The following is a 19,257-nucleotide window of genomic DNA, read 5'->3' on the forward strand; positions in this document are numbered from 1 at the left end:
AAAGAACTTGAAACTCCTGTTACCCCACCTGACACATGTACCAAAGATAGCACCTGGTGCTCCAAAATCCAAGAAGCTCTCCTAGGTAAGATTGCCACTCTCCAAATTAAAATTAACAACAAACAATCTAGCCTTCAATCCAACCCTCTACAGATCCCTATACCTACCACAAACCCCTCTATCACAGACTCTCTGACTCCTTTTAGCTTCTCTCCACTCTCCATTCTCGAAGTGGAAAAGATTATCACTAGCCTTAAACCGTCCAATTGTCAGGGTGACCTCTGTCCTGCACCTATTATCAAGGAAGCTGCTCACGACCTAGCACCTTTCATCACTACGCTCATCAACTCCTCCTTTAGCTCTGGGATTGTACCGGACAATCTTAAGGATGCATGGGTCATCCCGCTTCTGAAAAAACCTACCCTCGATCCCAGTATACCCACAAACTACAGACCAATTACCACTGTACCTTTTTTACTAAAAATCCTCGACCGCGCGGCCTACCTACAAATTCAGGAATACCTTGAATCTAATAACCTTCTGGGACTCAGGCAATCAGGCTTCCGGCCTCGCCATGGCACTGAGACCGCCCTTATTGACTTAAAAACGCAGATCGAAGATCTCAAAGACAAAGGCAAACTGGCATTATTACTTCTCCTGGACCTCTCTGCTGCTTTTGATCTCGTCAATCACAAAATTCTCTGCCATCACCTCAAATCAGCCGCACACTTCTCAGAAAATGCCGCCACTTGGATCAGATCCTTCCTGGACAATAGATCTATGCGTGTATTCTCCCCACTTGCGGCCGCACCACCCGCTCCGGTCGCCTGTGGTGTGCCTCAAGGGTCTTGTATCTCGCCCACGTTATATAACGTGTTTACCAAACCCCTTTTCGATATTTTGGATCACTTGGGCGTCACGTATACCAATTACGCTGATGACACACAGATACTCATCCCCATCACAGGCGATTACACAACTGACTCCCTTGCCATCAACGCCATCTACCAGGTCATCCAAGCGTGGATGGCCCAGCACGGCCTCTGCCTAAATGATGAAAAGACAGAGCTCCTCATTCTTGGTTCACCACAAAAACTCACTAAACTTAACCCTGCCTTCAAGTCTTTCACCATCGATGGGAATACCATCCCGATTGCTAAGGACACGAAAACCCTTGGGATTTACATCGACTCAACCCTATCCTTGACTAGACAATCCAACGCAGTCTCATCTGCAGCAGCGCTTACTTGCAAGCTCATCACCGCCTGTCGCCCGTTCCTAACCACTGCCAACTGCGTAACCTTGGCCAGGACCCTTGTTCTATCCAAGGTTGACTACTGTAATGCCCTCTATCTAGGTACTAATCTCCGCAACTTAAATAAGCTACAAATTGTCCAAAACAATGCGATCAGAGCGGCCCTTAACATTCCTAGGCGCCAGCATATATCTGACACCAGGCGCAACCTGCACTGGCTCTCTATCCCACAGCGCATCTCCTTGAAGTCCTTGGCTCTCACACACAAATGCCTCCACAACCAAGCCCCTCGCTACCTGGCTAACAGATTCTCTTTCCACAATTCCACCAGACCTCGCAGAGCGGCCCAAGCCAACTGCCTTGTCATCCCGCGCTTTAATCTCCTAAGATCTGGTGGAACCAGCTTCCCCATCCTGGCAGCCAAACTTTGGAACTCACTCCCCAATGACCTTAGAGCAGAACCTTCCTTCCTGAAATTCAAATACCTTACCAAAGCATGGCTATCCGCCCAAGACTGCCAACATCAGCTTACTGCCCTACTTGCACTTTGACCTACTCGGCATCCCTTATTAACTATCCTGTAAATCACTGCCTTATCGATATTCATTTGAATGTATATGTTGTAAATTTTGTATATCTTCCTGTAATAATCTTGTAATACTCTGTCACATTGCCTTGTCATGCTTTCATCTTGTTGTAACTAAGTTAAGCGCCCGGATGCCCCTGGGCCTGGTGCGCTATAGAAATAAATAAAATAAAAAATAAATAAATAAATAAAAACTTCATGCTTAAGATACAGTCTGACACTTGGTAGAACTCATCTAGAGTTGCTTTGCTGCTGCTGTGTTGCTAGAGTGCCGAGTGTTTAGGAGTTGGCCCATACGTGTTCGCCCAGGCCTACAAGCCCCAAACCTTTTCCCCAACAAAGAAAATGTACGTACTTACAAGTCTTCTGGAACTCTTGTGCCTCATCTGTTTTGCCCTGCAATCTGACCAAGACTCATGGACTTCTAAAGCCTAAGGTCTCTGAATTTAATGCATGTCTTACCCACGCTGTGTTGGTTATCATTCATTCCTGATACCAAGTACTAATTGCCAAGTGCTTTACTCACGTTTAATAGCTTCGAACTGTTCTACGTGTGTGTGTACCAAGTTATTCGGCTTACCAGTATACTCATTCTGCAATTGTTGGTTGAATAGTTTTGCTAACCTAAAGAAACTGTCCCTTACCTGCATTCAAACGCAAGGCTGACCACTGGATTGAGTTACTACTACAAAAGTCCTACTGTATATACATATACAATTTCCCCTTAACTGAATTGAAAAGTGAACGTATCATTGCCTAGTATGTTTAATAAGTAACTATTTCATGCAAATACAAAAAGGTGTCTTGACTGTTTTGGGTGCTCAAAGGTCTTTGTATACTCTACGACAGCCCTTTTCCCTCCTAAAATAAGCCTGGTTACTCAGCCATAGCTGCCAAAGCTTTTGTGGCATTCAGCCCTATATTAGTTGGTGTCTTGTATACCAACTAGTCTTCTACAGTGCTACCACAGGTGGACTTTAGTAAAACTCCCTAGCACACTCATGCATCGATCTAGGGACAATACTTGATCGACACTAATTTAAAACTATAGCAGCCAAATTTCAATTTAAACTTTGTCACAAGCATTTGGATCTAAACAGTTTACTTTGAAAATGCAGAGAACAGCCGTAAAGCATTAATATCAACCAGGGTGAAACATCCAAATTCCTTCTAGGATCCTGCCTTACGCAATTCCTAGATTTGGCACCACTTCCCAAACATGAATATCCCATTTATTTTTTGTTTAAACAGATTTTGATTGATTCAAACAGACCAGTGCCTAAAATAAAAGGAAATATTTTCCTTTACGAAAAATACCAGACAACCTCACATCTCAATATTGTAGCGTCTAATGGTTTTCCCAGAATAATGGAATATTTTAGGCTATGAAGGCATCAATAAAATACTAAACCAAGTAAAAGCTTTATTGTGCATAAACCTCTTCAATAGCTCTACAAGGACTCAAGTTAAAATTAAGGGAAATTTCGACAAAGTAAAACCATAAGCTTCGTTGCCTTTTTTTAACAGGTTCTTCAAGTACTTAACTGGTCCCAGAAAGCCTTATGCCATTTAAAATGTCAAATCATTCTTTAGGACAAGGTTAAAAACAAAAACTATAAACATGTCTACATTATAAGATTAACCTATCTGACAGGAGAAAAACTCTTCAAACTTCAAAAATCAGGTTACACTCAAAGGGACCAAGCCTGTGCACAAAAATTATGGTTCAATTTTGTACAACAAACAGTAAAGTGCAATAATTTACTCACCACAGATTTTTAAAGGAGCTTCTAGTTCCAGAAGAATTGGCTGACTAAGAAAGATCTCTCGTGACTTTATACATAGACCACGAACCTCTGCTTCGGTCATCTGTACTATCTTTCCGGGACGACATCCCCGTACTGAGAAAAAACAATTACAAAATAGATTTACTATAAAGCGGCAACAATTCATGATCAAATATATTGCAATAAGCTATACTGCTTCATAAATAAATGTGCCATTGAAACTCAGTATTTTCCAGGGAACAACTTCCAAAAATGTTATGCCAAAAACATTCAGTATATACACATCCAGGGTCCGAAATTGCCAGGAGCCATTTAGCTCCTGCCGCCACCCTAGAGCAGCCTGGTTAGAAGGAGCTACTTTTGGGTCGCTGGTGCCAGCTGATGCCTTACAAGCATGCATGTGTGACATCAGTTTTTTGAGAATAGAAATAACGGATCATACATAATGGGCAAAAAGAATGTGTGCATTTCATGTGAAGTTGCATTTGAAGTGCGTCATGTACTTGCTTCTGGTTCCCGAGCGGTAGCCCCCGACTAATGTTCAATACCGGCAAATCAGAAGCTGGTTTTATCTCCTGCTCATCCAATCTAAATTGAGCACCCTGCACATACATAAACAATGATCAAATCAAAATCAAATCCACCTTCCAAGCAGAAAATGTATATCGCCAACAACCCATTTTTGACTTTAACGTCAGTTGAATTAGGTAGACTTAAAAAATTGGAGAAGGGCGATGAAAAATTAAAAATCAAAGTAGTGTGGTGACAGGCTGTGGGCACATGCCCCAAAAAGATCAAAGGACAGAAAAGAGGACCCAAGTCAATCAACACTGGCAAAGTGGTGTGTCACATGAAACTGAGCTGGAAAGCCAGAGCATGGAGCGTCTTTGGAATTTCACCCGTGGACCGGCTGCTAGTCAATTTTCCCAAAACAGTCCCCCCACTCACCCATGTAGGCATGAGCAGGCCTTCATGTAGACCATGCATAGTGCTGCTCTACTCGCAAGAACATGGTGCTAGTCTTCAAAACTCATTCACATCGTGAGGGTGACCAGCAATTGGTCTTGCTGTAGAGTAGGTGCAGATATGCCCAGTGCCACATTTTGCAATGAGAAGGTGACCAGCACGCCAACAGCATATCCTGTCCCTCAGTTCCCTAATTAACTGAATTCCTGCCAATGTGGTGCTGCAACTAAAGCAGGTAATGCTGTGACATGCATGTCCATGTTACCTGCATTTCGAATTTACTTTTAAAGATGGCCATCCAAACCCTTCGTGGTTTTCATCATTTCCTGCATGTCAGAGCTTAACCTTCCTCCCAAAGGCTGTCTGAATCCGATGCAGTCATGCGTAGTAGAAACAAAATGTGCACAGCTTTGCCGGTGGTCACTGGTGGAGGGAGCCGTTGCCTTAGGATATATCTATTGGTCCTACTGAGTCAATGAAAAGCTGCATTTTGGCCCGTGTACACTGGCTCTTAAACTAATTTGCAATAAAGTGCCATTCAACTGGGAAGAAATTAAGAATACTCACTCTTGTTTCGCAATTATCTATATTGTAGCGTAAACATGAAGATCAAAAACAATATACAATTCCTAATATTAGCAAAGAGGTACCAGCGTCCAAGCTACCTACAACCAATCAATGCATGTAGCTATTGTGGCACAGTACACCTTTACAGACAATGGTGGTGCAGTGTGGATTGGCTTGACTGGTGAGGTTATATAGGACAACCCTTGAATAACCCATTAAATGGAAAGGGTATTCAAAACTGTCAAAGGACCATGTATTCAATGGGCAGTTAAGAACCAAAAAACAATCTAAAACCATGGATAAAATATTATGGTGAAACATTTGGAATCCCCCTGCAAGGATTAACCTCACCATTTCTCTATGATTTGATGGATACTTATCTGACTGCAGTAGTACGAGGCACAGCACAGGCCATCTTAAGGCGATGTACTAAAACTCAATGTGCCACCTGCATAGTGAAAGCTGAAAGACTTACCTCATGGTGTGTCTAAATGGTTTAACCATGGAAAAGAAAATGTATGTTGCAAAATATAGGTATAAATTACATGTTTCAACCCCACCCCCCAAATTATTGAAAGGAAAAAATCTGAAAATTGGCTAAGTGCCAGATTGTAGCCCCATGAGCAGTTGACTTTTTGATGGTGAAAGCATAAGGCAATTATGTGGTTTGCATCAGGTTTCAAAACCAGTTCACCTGTAATTTAGGTTTGCACCAAACTATTGAAGCAAGCATTTAAAATAATTCAAAAATAAAGAAACAGAATTTGGGGCAAGTGCCACTTCTTAGGGCCAGACTAGAACTGGTGTCATGGGCTAGCTATTAAATTAGCAGTTTGTTTCGCTTAACTAAGAAGTCAAGACTCGTGGCATCAGCTGGCTCTCCATGATCCGCCCCCATCTGGATGTGGCCTTCTGAGAAGGGCCCCATGCCGTCTTGTACAGCTGATTTTTAAAGGATTAGGAGAATCACTTCCGTCTCATTTGTGCCACCCACATTTCCGTCTCATTTGTGCCACCCACATTTCCGTCTCATTTGTGCCACCCACATTTCCTGGTTAGCCAAGCCACTCCAATCTCAACAAGCAGAGGTCATAATCAGCTGCACTGGTCTTCCCATTAGTTTGAGCAGCTTAAGCCAATGTTTCTTTGTCGGCCGAAAACATTTAATCCGGCACGCAGCTGAGAAAACTAGGCAACATTGTCTTCCAATTTGGAATCCCAAGACCATGGCTATCAAAGTAAACAACGGCCGCTTCACAGCACCTTAAAACACATTTCCCGCTACTTCAGCTCATCTCAAAAACTTAGTTTAATTTCTCCTTCATTGGCATGGAAGTTCCAAATGTGTTTACATAAACAACTTCCGATTAGGACAAATAGAACTCCCAAGTATAAATGCAGCCCATTAACACCCGTTTAGGAATGAACGCACACTCCTGAGCATTTTCTCTTTGCATGATGTCACATTTCAATATGGCAGATCTCGGTTTCAGAAACCTGGGTCCTGTTAAGAGTAAGAATTATTGAAACTTATTTTACAAAACGCTGATATGCACAAGAATATAAATATCTATTATAGTGTGTAATGAAGACTCAAAATAAAATTTGTATTTCAATAGACAGTTGGCCAGGTTTTTAATAGAGTAACGTCAACCGAAATGAACCTTTTTGTAGTTTGTGAAGAATTGCAAGGTTGTAGACGACCTGGCATTTCTATTAAAAATAATGCAGCAGCTTCGAGCCCGGTTTAAGCTGCATGCCAAAAGCATACACACATGTACCCTGCTACAGTCTCACGAACTGCAGCACCTGCTCTCTAATGGCTGTGGTGGTCACTGGTGCAGTTTTGACAGCTGCAATGACAGCCAAGCCACCGATACAGAGGCTGCAGTGAAGGTCCGCAACCGTTCCAGACATGAGGAATTACAATTCTGGCTAAAATGCTTCAAGCCATAACTGATTTTAGGGTATGGTGGATAGCAATTCACAACTATGAAGCCACATCAGACTTATACCATATCTGTCCACCCTGAGCCCAGGCCAGCTGTGGAAGGACGTGTATTCTGCTCTGCCAGTCTGCAGGTCAAGAGACTCGAAGACTGTCCCCGTTTGATCCTTTGTGAGGTCTTCTAATACCCCCCTCCAGCAGGACAAGGTCCTAGCAGGAGTAGTCCTGGGTAACATGAAAGGGCCCACCATACACAAGGAGGAGCCTCACACAAAGGTGTTGCACATGCAAACCAAAGGGTCCAAGATGCTATGAGTCTTTGAAAGGGGCAGAGAGTTAGTGCAGCCAGGAAAGCTCTGTGCAAGCGGGGAAGGTTCCAACATCTTGTTTCGCTCTGTACCCGCCATCCTCTTCCCCCTTCTTTCCTGTCTATTTCACTTCCTTTAGCTCAAAGCACTGTCCGATACAGGAAGGCAGGGATTGAACCCCCAGAAAGCATGTTTGCTTTTGTCCAATCTCCTGCAGACATTTGCCTATACAGGAGGGTGTCTCACAGTCCTTGGATTCCTCTGTACTTCAACAATTCAAAAATAATTCATTGGGACACTTGGGGGAGCAGTCCTTGCCAAAGTCATATTGAGGGGGTGAAGACCAGTGTTCCTAGGCAGAGGCATGCACTGCTCCTTAAACATCTCCAGGGGACATTGGGTGTGCCCTGCTGATAGAACAAGACCTGCCTCTCTGGAGGTGAAGGATCCCTGCAGTCAATTGACAGCCTCCCTTCTGTTTGGAAGTACAAGTACCCATCCGGTCCCTAAGCTCCTGTATTGGGACTTGCGGCAACCTGAGAGCCAGATCAACCAGGACTCCTGTGTATTCAAACCAACTTTGAGCTGTGTTTCAAGCACTGTTCAATATATTTGACCCACCAGTGCTGCTTGTGGCACTCTTCCTGATGTTCTACCATCTCACACAGCACCAGGAAGTTTGGTTCAACGCTGTCAAATAGCGAAGAACAGTGAGAAGGTATTATTGACCCCCTAACGGCACCACCTAGTCCAACTTTTGATCTCTTCCGCTTGCAAAAGACACATTAACATTGTGGTTTTTGATGGCTTTTCAGCCCAGTACCATTAGCCAGAGGGCTGCATCTTTCATCTGTGCATATTCTTTGTTCTTTCAACAGGGTAGATTTATGTAGTGTTTTTCCTCTTTAGTTATTATTGCATAAGAGTTCAAAATAGATATATTTCTACAGAACGTTGATTAGATATTCCTTTATTTTGAACAGTTACTCTTTGGTTGACTACTGCCGCGCCTTGAATCACTTGTGTATAGGCGCGTTACAAATGCCATATCATATCTGCATGTTCACACCCCTTGAGTATAGACTGGCCTCAGCCTGTGTTAAGGTACATCTGGACATTGCCTGTTTCACCTTAAAGATTGGGATCACTCGTTTTGTGGAAGTGTGAGGGCTGAGTAGGCGGTTTAGCCACTACTCATTTTACTGCTGTGGGTCAGGTTAGTCACTCTTATGCTTGCCACATAGAAAAAATATAGTTTAAATACACAAAGCATTTCTGGCTTGTCAGTCTTATGTTAGGGAAAACTGTGGCACCCTATCATGCAAAGATGTCAAAGTCTATTAAAGTACCAGGCATTTCCATCCGACATCCCCAGGTGAGCAGTGTTGAGTGCCTTAACCCCTGCAGGCCCATAAATATCTCTGGCCGTGTTGCGGGTTGCCCAAGGCCCCGCATGTTACCTCACTTTGACCCTTTCCCCTCCCTCCGCCCGCCTCCCAACCCTCCCTCCACCCATCAATCCGTGATTGGCTGTGTGCCTTCCTGTAAGCTCCTCCACCTGTGATTGGTTAGCTTGCTGGCCTTAATGGACCCTCCCAGGGAAGCCCCCTGCCCAGCAGCCCATGCGGCAAAGGGCCCCATGGCTAAGTGCGGCTCCAACATTGGTGTCTCCAGAAAGTGTCTGCAGGGGAAACCAGTGAAGCCAACCATCAGCAAAAAAGTGTGTGGCATGGGTGGGGAGTAAAGCAATCGCTCTACTCCAGACAGCCCTGCCACACTTCATTACCTTACCAAAACAGACTGCCAGGCCAACAGCACTTATAACACTCGTAGTTGGATAGAATGGTGACCATCAGCCCTCTCCTATCCGAGGCAGGACTTGTTTGGTCTTGTGTCGCATCTAGATAGAAATGTGAATGTTAGCATGTGTCACACCTAGATGGAATGGTGAACATTATCCGAAGTCGCATCTAGATAGGATTAGGAATGTTAACATGCCCCACACTTCTACGCAATTTTGAATGTTAGCATGTGCCTCACTTAAATGGAATCGGAACATCAGCCTTCGTCGCACCCAGATAGAAATGTGAATGTTAGCATAAGCCGCACTTGGAGGGAAACGTGAACATTAGCCTGCATCGCATCTAAATAGTATCATGAATGTCAGCAAATGCCACATTTAAATGGAATAGTGAATGATAGCATGTGCCTCACGCATGTGCAGCACTCAGACAGAATTACGAATGTTAGCATATGCCACACTTGGATAGATTGTGAATACCCTGCGTCACAACTAGATAGGATTGTGAATGTTGGCCAGTGCCGCATCTAGACTTCACCGGGAATACCATCAAGGCTAGAATTAGATAGAACTGTGAATACTAGACTGCTTCACATGTAGACCAGACATTCGAAGGTGGGCCAGTGCCACATTTGGATACAATTGTTGAATATTGGTAGATGTCATATATACAAAGGATTGAGAATATCAGCCAATACCGGATGTAGATAGAAATGCAGATATTCATGCGCCACATCTAGAAAGAACGTGGAATTTTAGCTCATCACTTCTAGAAAACGATGCCAATAACCAGCCCACTAACAAGTTCACCCCTCTGCATACACCTATCAAACTCACCGAACAAAACCTATAGCACACAAACGGCACAAACTTCACACCACAAGAACCAAAAAACCATACATACTCACACAACAGCTACCGAATGGAAAGCACCCCAAGACCAGCAAACAGTGTTGACTATTTAGGCTGCCAACGGCACAACACTGCTCTCTTGCACTTTTCCCGCTCGTTCCCACTAACTCACCCCCTTCCCTTTTTCAGAGCTGCCAGAGTGCCAGGGGACCACTCCGGTGGTGATAGTGTGCGGTACAAATATCCTTAACATTTGTGGCTTGCATTGGATTGAGAACTGTTCAAATCACAGGTTTATGCAGTTTATGACACCCATTAGGGGATTACAATTGCTAAGGATACAGAGGAAGCAAGCTGACCTACCAACATCTACACCTCCTTGGAAGATGTGACGGATTTCTTGGGGGCTCCTTCTAGAGGATGTCTCTGTGCCTGGTTTGAACCATCTGTAAACCCACAAATACGCAGATTATGTCTAGTCCCATTTATGAAGTGTGTGTATACACATACCAGGGGCGAAGATTTGCACTTACCACTCTGATTCTTCTTAGGACTTGGTAGGTCTTCTGAAGAGGGTCCAAGGTCTCTTCCCACATTCAGCTAAGGTCCTTGACGCAATGGGGTTTCGGGTTCTAGCATTTTTCCGGTCAGTGACATATGCTGGTGCAAGGACTTCAGGTTGGAGAATGCAGAAGCACTCTATGCAGGGCCCGCTTCAGCAGAGGACTGGATGCAGGAAAGCTGTGATAGACCACAGCTACTGATCTGCATGGCGACACAAAGGTTTGTTGGGGCGGGAACACTTGCCACGGGCTGACTTTGCCTTATATCACAGGTCCCCTTGATGCTGGAACCACATAATTTGGCTGATACGAATCCTGTAGCACAAGCAGACGATCCCCAAAATTCCAGGTCTCAACGCAGAACAGCAACGTCTTCAGCATGGTAGCCGAAACTCAGATGGGCAGTCACTCGGTGATTAAGGGGGCACTCTGAGGGCTCTTCACAGGACTCAGCTGCCACCGAGAAAGGATGTTCCCTCCACTACAAGGGGCGCAGCACCTTTGCAGGACTGTTGAATATCATATACAAGACAGGTCTCCTACAGGACCGCAGCAGATGTTGGACGCCAGGCCTCCTTCAATGGTTCCACAGTCCCCTTGCACGTCTTGCAACTGGACAGGATACTTTACTCCTTCAGGTTTCTTTAAAGGATCTCTGGGGGCAGGGGTCCTAGGCCTCTTCAGGTAAGATGCCTCCACTTTCCCCCATTATAAGGATTTTCCCATCCTCAGGTCAGAAGGAGTGGTTAGGAAAAAGATGGCCAAGGGATAAACTAAAACCCTTGGGGCACAGCCATGTTTGGACCCTGGCCACAGCAGGTAGCCAAACGTGGTTAAGTTAAATGCAACCGAAAATAGTAAAAAGTAACTGCTGCCACCAGCTTGTCCCTGGCCACACCTAAAATAACCAGAAATCCTCTGAGTGTTAGTCTAGGGCAAAACAAAAATTGTACACCGTTGTACTGCATTGTAAGATGCATTTATTTGCATTGTTAAATGTAAATTTTACCAAAAGTGATAATGTAACCATACTAAGAGAAACCATGTTTTCCAGTACCGACAGCCTGAAGGACATGTCACTTTCCACATGACAAAAGCTAGTGAAGTCAAAGGCTTCAATGCATTGTAAAAAGAGGTCAGATTAAAAAATAAAAAGCAAAAATTTGGGGGTCCATAAAAATGGAATGATCAGTGATGTAGGGAGAAATCTTTCCTAACAGTGCAACTTTCAAATACGACAGATGCAGAGAGATTTTGAGCATGGCTACAAGAATCAGATTCCATTTATACATGTATAGCAGCGCACCAAACCCTCAGGCATCAGGGTGCTAGTTGCAAAAAGTGCAGGTGTTGTTCTTAATAGAGCAAACTTGCATTAGTGAACCATATGTAGGTAGAATTGCAGGTTTAAACAGACCGCCCGCCTCACGGTGTAGGGGCTACATCAGTTAACATGCATGCAAAAGTCAGGTCGGGTAGGTACGCAGTACTGCAGGCATTTAACCACCATAGATTCGGAGACGGGTACAGCGCATGGATTGCGAGAAAGGTAATGGGTAAGCAAAAAAAGGTGTAGCAAGGTGCATAGTGTGGAGTTCCAGCAGTAAAGGAATGCAGCGTGGGACTGGATAGTCATGGCAAGAGGGATCTGAATCAAAGACCATTGGCAAAACCGGTACAGCGCTGTATCCCATAAAGGATTGGAGAAGGGTATGTGGGTAGCAGGCAACATTTGCAAAAGCACACCTTGGTTTGAATTAGTCTCTAGGTACTACAAAGCAGTGCAAAAGGAGGGATGAACATTTACAAAAGCACACCTAGGTTCGAATTAGAGGGCGTAGATTGGGAGCAGATGGGCACAACACGCTAGCCAGATTTCAGGTGCAGAGTTTACAGTTTATAGCTAGATAGGTAGGGAAAGAAGCAGCCGAGGAAGTCAGAGTATCCCAGTTCGGTGTATGGGCCAGAATAACGTGAACCACGTTGCTTACCAAGTTAGGTTATCTTTGGACATGGCAACAGGTGCTCCATGGGCTGGAGAAGGTGGCCCTTCAGCAGGGGGCCGGCTTCGCCTGTGGGCTTCCTGCATTGGCTCAGTAAGGCAACATGAGCCAATTAGTAAAGTGTAGGGGCGGGCTCCAGGGGCACTGGGCATTTCGATGCTGAAAATGGTGGCGGCCATTTTCAAGAAGAAACGAGCCACCAGAAAGCACAGTAGCCCAACAGGGCTTAAAACATGGATGTTTAGAAAACGCATTGTGCAAGTAAACGATGGCACAGGAGTGCATCAGTAGCCCAATAGGGCATTACGCATGGATGTTGAGATTTTCTGACTTTTTTGTAACAAATAAACAAAGGCCACCAATGCAGTTGTAAGAGGATTACCTTCGTTTTTAAGTGCTGCATCAGGCAGAGGTCGCATCACAGATTCATGCATCATGTCTTAACCCCTTTACTGCCACTATGACTCATTGTTATTCCAGCTTTGAAGCAACTTAAACAGGGCCTTAAGATGGGGATATGGCATCTTACATACAGGACGTTTTTCAAAATGAATTTTAATGAAACCCGAAGGCAGAAAAGGTTTAATACCACTACTTGGCTTCAGTGCATACAATGTCGCTTCAGCCAAGCAATTGATTGGTCTTCAGGCCAAATCGCACCTCTTGAACGCCTACAGCTGGGCACATTATTTAGAGATCGTCATATCCAATATTAAAAGACCTGCTGCTCTTAGTGACTTCCATATTGCTTAAGATCGATGTTCCGTAAATGCTTAACTGGCAGTGAAGATCCGAATGCTAATTGCCATCTAACTAGCCAAAAAGCATTTGCAAAACGTTTTCATTTGTGGTCTTTAATAGCTGCTAGACAAGCGGGGCCATCGTATGCCTGGGTACAAATTATCAGCAGTTACTAACTTATCTCCAGGTAGTATAATTATTTGCTATAAATGGGGCAGGGTATTCCGAGGTAATCATAGCAGTTAATGCTCTCATAGAAGGCACTTCCCATTACGGTGTGATGCTAACAAGAATGGCAGTTATCATCATTAAGAGTTAACTACTCGTACCATGTCTGGAGGCGGGGGGTCAAAATCATGTGATCACAAGGTGCACTTGGTGCTGTACAATTGAATTGCAATGTTAAATGGTTATTGCAGAATTGATTTCTTGCGCAATTAACTCAAAAAAATATGTACAGCACAGTTCACTGAGTGCATACTTCCCAACAAATGGCCACACACGAATAGGTACCAAACTATCAGGGTGACCAATATTTGCAGGAATTCAAAGATACCCATTTTTGGAAAGGCTCTCTCCGTAAACTGGAACATGTGAAACAGTATTGGACTGAGGGCAAGCATAAGGGGCAGCAATTCTGTCGAGGTCGCGTACCATGGATGGCGGATGTGTGAAATCATGCCTGAGTGAAGAGGTGGCCATAGGGCAAGCGCTAGGGGCAGGTAATATGAAGGGTTAGTGGTAGACATTAATTGGGTGGGGAAAACTAGATGTGCATGCAGGGGCATACAGTTGTGTGGATGCCAGGGGTGGGTACACAGCCAAGCAGAAGTGGGCTGCCGGCTGGGGGAGCAAGGTGTAGGAAGTCTCTTCCTGACAATGTGGGAACGAAGGGGAAAGCACAGGAATTAAACAGTAATGACTCGGCATCTATTGTAAACTGCCGATAACAGTGGTCTGTTACAGCATAGCAGGAAAAAATTGCCTTGCGAGAGAAAAGTAGATTTTTGGCAGCGTATACCAGAGGTCCCAGATGCATTGAGAAAGTGCACAGTATTAAGACTAACATCAATGATGCCGTCTACACAGTCTAAGGACTCCGGTTTCATCCTAGGTTGGGCCTCGAATCCTATTTAATAGGCTCACACAAAGCACCAACAGCACAAGGGTTAAAACTAAAAGGTTCATCATAAGGGGATGCAGGTCTTTCTCTTGAGCCAAATATCCCTGGAAAATGACAACATAAAATGACCATCACATCTTTTATAGACAATTCAAGACAGCCATTTCCCCAGTTAGCTTAATGGGAAGCCAACTCTGCAGTTTAGTTTTTAGAATTTGTATTCGCATAACCGTAGCAGTGTTACCCAAGAGGGGTCCGTGTGGTGGTATTGAAGCACAATGAAAGAAACACGTATCTTACCTTCAATGGCATTTTTGGATTATGTGTTGGGTGTCAAATGCTTTGACTAATCTGCCATATAGTGGATGGCCTGAATCATTAGATGGTTGCGTCGGTAATGGGTTCCATATGGGACATGTACACACGAACCAAAAAGCTCCTTGAAGTCAATGCCCTCTGAATAATATTGACCCCTTTTACACGGGCAATTAAAACTCTATAGTGCGCCCACCAATTGGGCTGGGCATGTGATTAAAACAGATAAAGTTACCAAAGTACAGTTTTGTAATATTGCCCCTCTGCAGCTTGTGCATGCGTTCTAGAATCACAACCTTTAGGCAGATTAGCAACTAGGGTTTCCTCCTGGAGCCTGGTGTATTTGGGACAGTGTTTAACATTTTAATCATTACATGTCTCACTTGCGAATACTTGCTTGTAGGTCAATGCAAACATGCTGCTAAGATTTTCACTACGCATCATACTGCAGCTTTGCACAAGACCCTTCATGACATGTCTTCTGCCAATGAAAGTGTAGCCGCAGTAACCCTAATAAAATAAACTTAATTGTCAATTAGTTTACATCATTCTAGGCCATACTCTGCCATTAATGTTTAGATCACTGCTTGGCGGCAGAGATGATTTTTGTTCCGATTTAAACTAGTCGAAGAAATGGGTTTTTCTGATGGCTATTGTTCGGTCCATGTAAATCAGGAGAGACCTTTGCAGGTCAAATGTGTTTAGACTTTCAGTAAGTCGTGCATAGAAATATCTTTTTTAAAAATGACAGCAGTAAGTTGTTTAGTTAACATTTAATGTCAAAATTAATCTTGGCAAAACCTTTAGTGGATTGTGATGAAAGGCTCTCACTCCCCCCCCCCTATCCCCCCCACAATAGGGCTTGAAATTGCTTATGCATCATATGGTGCGATAACACCTAGTATTACTGTACTGGCGGAACTGGTGGATGAGTCCGTCTGCATAGCATATTTATAGCAGACTAGGAATCCCTGAAAAAATGAGATTATCCTATCAATTTCCTTACCAATTGGATCCCCTTAGCCCTAGGGATCACTTTCACCCCGATTGGAACTACAGCATGCTCACAGGATCAGACCCAGCTTCCTCAGCAACAAAACCTCACCAAGACCCTTCATCGCTCGCTTTTTGCAACATCAGCAAACACGCCAAATCTTACTAACTGCCAGGAAGAATTCCCCTATCCTCTTTCAGGGTAACTTCATCTCCCTAGAATATGCCAGGATTACCCAAGTCAAGAGGAAAAGATTCCTAGATAGGAGACCTCCTTGGCATCAGATATGGCCTTTTTGATCCCGCAAGGATAATTACCATTCCAGACGGACCTACCAAAGAATTCACTGACCCAAATGATATTCATAATCTACTTCAAGCTCTTCAAACTTCACCAATGGATACAACTTCCCTGAACCCTTTGATCAACACTTCCAAGTCGGACCCTCCATCTCATTTGCCTACTTTCAGGAAACCCAAGAATGAACACATTAAATATACACCTAAATGCAGCAGATCAACTTCCTCAATCGCATTTGGTGGTGCTCCATCCAATTCAACCCATCTGAGAGACAAATCAACATCTCTCAAATTCATTGATCCTTCTCTCTCAATTTTACAAACTTGATTTGACTACGCGTGGGCAGCACCTCACCATTACCTTATCCAATTTACAGTATTTCGCTTTTTATAACCATTCGGTTCACTACTTAGTTGTTCATGTTCATACAACTTTAGACGATATTCCCATCTCTTGCTCTCTGCTTCTCTTCGCCTGTGCTTATTCCGTCACCGTACTCTGGTATCCCCCATGATAGTAGTTTTACTTTCTAACCAATCTCACCTTTACCCTTTTGCCATGACATCCATCATCCTTTTTATTCAATTTGTCCATTGTTATAAGTTTTTCCCTCTACTGTCGTGTCCCTTTCTTTATGATTTTCCCCTTGTACTCCTATGCTACCACAATATTTAGTAATTGTTACTTTTTTGATGTATTGCATTTCGTAAAAATGTTACTCATGGCAGTATATAACTTATTTCTCATTATGTTTTTCACTGCTTTGGCCATTATCTTTCTTATTACAAATGTCTTATAAGGGCTTGGCAATCCTATCAAATGTTGCAAGATTCTCTCCGTACTCGCTAAGCAAAAGCCTGACAGACTCATTTGAGCTTGGATTACAAAAACCTCAAGATTAGAGCCTCATGGGTAAGTCATACACTCTTTTCCAATGCATTAGACAAGAAAGGTGGAGTGTCCGTATTAATTAATAAGCATTTGAACCATTCATTAGTTAATGAAAAAAAGACCCTGAAGGCTTATGGATTATTGTAGAAGCAATCATTAACAACTTAACTGTTACTATAATTAATGTTTATGGCTCCAGCGCCCCTACCAGGGCTCCAGATAAGGAGAGTACCAGTCCTTTTTACGCATGAAAATCTCATAAATACGTCAGCTTTATTATTTTCCTGGGTACATTTACACAGGTTTAGAGCAGAGGGCAGTGCAAAGGTCAGATTACCTGACAGAACCCAGAAGGCTTCTTGTGATTTTTATCTACATGGATGCAATTGCAGGCCATCCCTGAAACAGAATGCATTTCTCTGAAGCCTAATCTGCACACTGATAAAAGGAATGGGTTGTGCCATTCAGCTTCAGAAGCACTGTGCATGTTTTCCCAGAATTTTAGGGTTGTATAAGATGGAAAACTAGTTGAAATTGAGAATTTTTTTTAGTTTTTTTAACCAAGTTATGCTTTTTTTCCAGTGAAAGCAAACCAGTATTGCGCAATTGTATTTTTCAGAGTTCCGGTGCTGTGTGCATAATCATGCAGAGGCAGATCATTTTTACACTTCTAATTTAATATACAGTCTAATTATAAAAACAGTGTAAAATGACTATGCAGTCTAGTTTACATCCATTTAACCTTTCAGTCAATGGGGTACATTACTATAAATGGTCAGCGGCAGCAGAGTCTTTGCTTAAGAGTAATTGTCATTATACTGATCACAGGTGTTCTAGCCTCTCAAATATTCAAGACTACAAATAAAACATCCAAAACCTGACTCAAGAAAGTACAAGCGCTGTTCAAAAACAAACAAATGAAAGTTACATTGGCAATTGAAATAGAAACTCAGCAAACCCTGTTCCTGAGATAATCCAGATAGGTATTTAACTTTATGTAGCGCTTCATAAATGGTTCGTCATACATCTGGTACTGTGATCATTATACCTCAGTCGATACTCAGTTAACCAACCTCTGAAGGAAGTTAGCCAATAAGACAGCTCAGCCGGTTGAGCACTCGTTGCTGCAATCTCTGCGTGATCTGTAAGTTGCGGGTTCGAATCCCGATAAGTCCAACTCAGCCTTTCATCCTTTCGAGGTCGATAAAGGAGTACAGACTTTGGTTTGGTGGTAATTGTGATAAATATGTTATATGTACAGCGCTTTGCCAAAAGAGCTATACAAATAACCATTTGACCACTAGATCAGATCTAGAATTTAGCATGGAGTTCTTGCCTCTCTGCACTGTTGTATCATAACATTGGCATAGCATTAGATAGTAATAGCTCCAGGAAATTAGAACTTTCATTAAACATCAAAAGACAATTCTGTCATCCAATCTCAAAACAAATTCATGTATGCTTTACTATATAATTGGCTAGGTTTTTGTGATTTCAACATTTAAATATATACAGGAGAGATCAAATGGCCAGAAATCATGAAAGGTGTATTCTGTCACAATGCAGAAAGCTGCCACATTGTAATGATTTCCATACAGTTTTTTCACACGTCGGCTGGATGTCGCATATATTTTACTATCTTGCGAAGGAGAAATTTAATTTTTACTCTTAAAATCACATTTACTCTCAAAGTTTAAAAATGGAGCGTAAAATACTCCCACCTCAAAATCTTATCGAGCACTGGCCCCTACCCCCTTTTTTGGTTCAATTTAATTTCAAAACTTTCCCAGAAAATGTATTTATTTATTTTTTCGATAGTATAGCACACAAACAGCCCTAGGGCATCATGGTGCTGTTACTTTAGGGGAAACTTAGTTACAGGGATGGTGCAAGCGAGTTATGCATGTACATGTTTGTACATCGATACATTTGTGCACAGAATATAAATACATTTTGCATGATAAAACAGGAGATGCACCTACATAATGGCTTACGTGGGGGGCAGGAGAAATATCTCTAGGTTATACAGGCTTCTACAGGAGGACATGCTGGCTAGCCAGCCTAACTACATGTCTCAATGGGAAACAGACAAGGCCTCCGTTGGACGATCAAACTTGGGTGAACACCTTTCCTCTGAGATGTGACAAACAGGCAGTGCGTCCTCAAACTGCTTTTTCGCTGGTCCTACCCCCAACTGTGCAACTACACCACATTCAGCCTTTGTTGGAACTTGTTGGGAGCAAGGACGTTTTTGCAT

General features: G+C 43.2%; 1 protein-coding gene across 1 annotated transcript in view; it reads right to left on the bottom strand.

The window, feature by feature from the left end:
- Nucleotides 1–19,257, bottom strand: part of PPP1CB (protein phosphatase 1 catalytic subunit beta) — a 342,596-nt gene that overhangs the window by 233,512 nt on the left and 89,827 nt on the right. Inside the window, exon 2 of the mRNA XM_069608722.1 lies at nucleotides 3,611–3,742. Within this exon, the coding sequence (XP_069464823.1) occupies nucleotides 3,611–3,742 (132 nt within the window). The remainder of the gene's footprint in view (nucleotides 1–3,610; nucleotides 3,743–19,257) is intronic.

Source organism: Ambystoma mexicanum, chromosome 4q (genome assembly GCF_040938575.1).
Source record: "Ambystoma mexicanum isolate Mex_15411 chromosome 4q, UKY_AmexF1_1, whole genome shotgun sequence".
NCBI lineage: Eukaryota > Metazoa > Chordata > Amphibia > Caudata > Ambystomatidae > Ambystoma > Ambystoma mexicanum.